Here is a 1233-nt window from a genome sequence, read left to right as displayed (position 1 = left end):
GGAATTGGAGCTATAGAAATAGACTGAATAGAATTGCGGTTTTATAGTAAAACTAGGTTTTATTGTCCTTGTGTTCGGGGACTGGTCCAGAGAACGGAAAGATGAATCCTGTTGTTTCTCTGCAGAGATCTCAGGGTGACTCTGAGCTGCTGGAAATCATGAGGCGGAGGCAGGAGAAGACCGACTCCACGAGCAGCATGGACTGAACATGAGGAGCAGCGCCTCCTTCTGCTCCTCGTCTACATTCTTTCCTCCTTTGCAGCTTTCAAAGTGCAGCAGCTTAATAATCAATGAACTTTTTCTGATGATCCTCAGTTAAAACCAAAAAGATTAAACGTTTGATTTCATATTTATTTTGTAAAATGTAAAATGTTTGTTATTGAAATGTTTCCAAATGATGTTGCATCCTTTTCGATTGAAGAGCTGTCCTGCTGACGAGAGGAGCTTGATGTACAGTTTGGAGCCTGCATGACACGTTGGAACGCGTCTCTAAGCAGGACGTCTTTCTTCCAATGCGCTCGTTTACAGAATGTGTTTGTAGAAACATCTGATCTGTTTTTGCTTTTTGAAATCAGTGCCAGGATATCTGACATACTTCCTGTTTGAAGCCAATTATCTTCATGTTGATGCTAACAGAAAAAAAATGGAAAATAAATGAACTTTTTTGTTCTGTGAGGCAGAAGTTTGACCTGAATTGTTGAAAAGAACAAATTCATATTAGAAAAAGGCATTTCTTGATGTTGTTGATATTTTGCATGCAGGAGGCCTTTTCCTTTAATAGCAGCAGGCCACGCATAACATAAACTCACCTTTTATTGCTCTAGCATATTCTAACAGAAACTTTCCCTTCATTGTCTGTGCAACAACAAAGTCATGTATTTATGCACATTATGTTGGAAAATGTTTTTATTTTTCATTTTGAGGAGTTATCTGAAGTTCTAAAGGTCTTTATTTCAATAATTGTTGCATGTCCAGTTTGTTGAGTGTGAAGCGGCCGGGATGAAGATCAGAGACCATGGTCTGGAGATGTAGAAGGGTAGAGTGCTTTCTCCAGGTTGGGGAGGATGTACTGCCCCTAGTGGAGGAGTTTAAGGATCTTAGGGTCTTGTTCACATATGAAGGGAAGATGGAGCGGGAGATCGATAGGTGGATTGGTGCGGCGTCGGCTGTGAAGTGGGCGATGTACCGGTCTGGTGTGGTGAACATAGAGCTGAACCAGAAGGCAAAGATCTG

The 1233-nt window shown here is 41.2% G+C and overlaps 1 protein-coding gene across 3 annotated transcripts in view; it reads left to right on the top strand.

Annotated features, from left to right (window-relative positions):
- The window catches only part of eps8l2 (EPS8-like 2), a 36814-nt gene extending 35692 nt beyond the window's left edge, over nucleotides 1-1122 (top strand). For all 3 annotated transcript variants that reach the window (XM_015392661.1, XM_015392659.1, XM_015392660.1), the window contains exon 20: nucleotides 126-1122. In XM_015392661.1, coding sequence (XP_015248147.1) covers nucleotides 126-206 — 81 coding nt within the window. In that variant the 3' untranslated portion in view covers nucleotides 207-1122. The remainder of the gene's footprint in view (nucleotides 1-125) is intronic.
- Nucleotides 1123-1233: the final 111 nt, after the last annotated feature.

This window comes from Cyprinodon variegatus, unplaced genomic scaffold (assembly GCF_000732505.1).
Source record: "Cyprinodon variegatus isolate N-32 unplaced genomic scaffold, C_variegatus-1.0 Scaffold602, whole genome shotgun sequence".
Lineage (NCBI taxonomy): Eukaryota > Metazoa > Chordata > Actinopteri > Cyprinodontiformes > Cyprinodontidae > Cyprinodon > Cyprinodon variegatus.
This window is presented reverse-complemented; position numbering and strand designations above follow the sequence as displayed.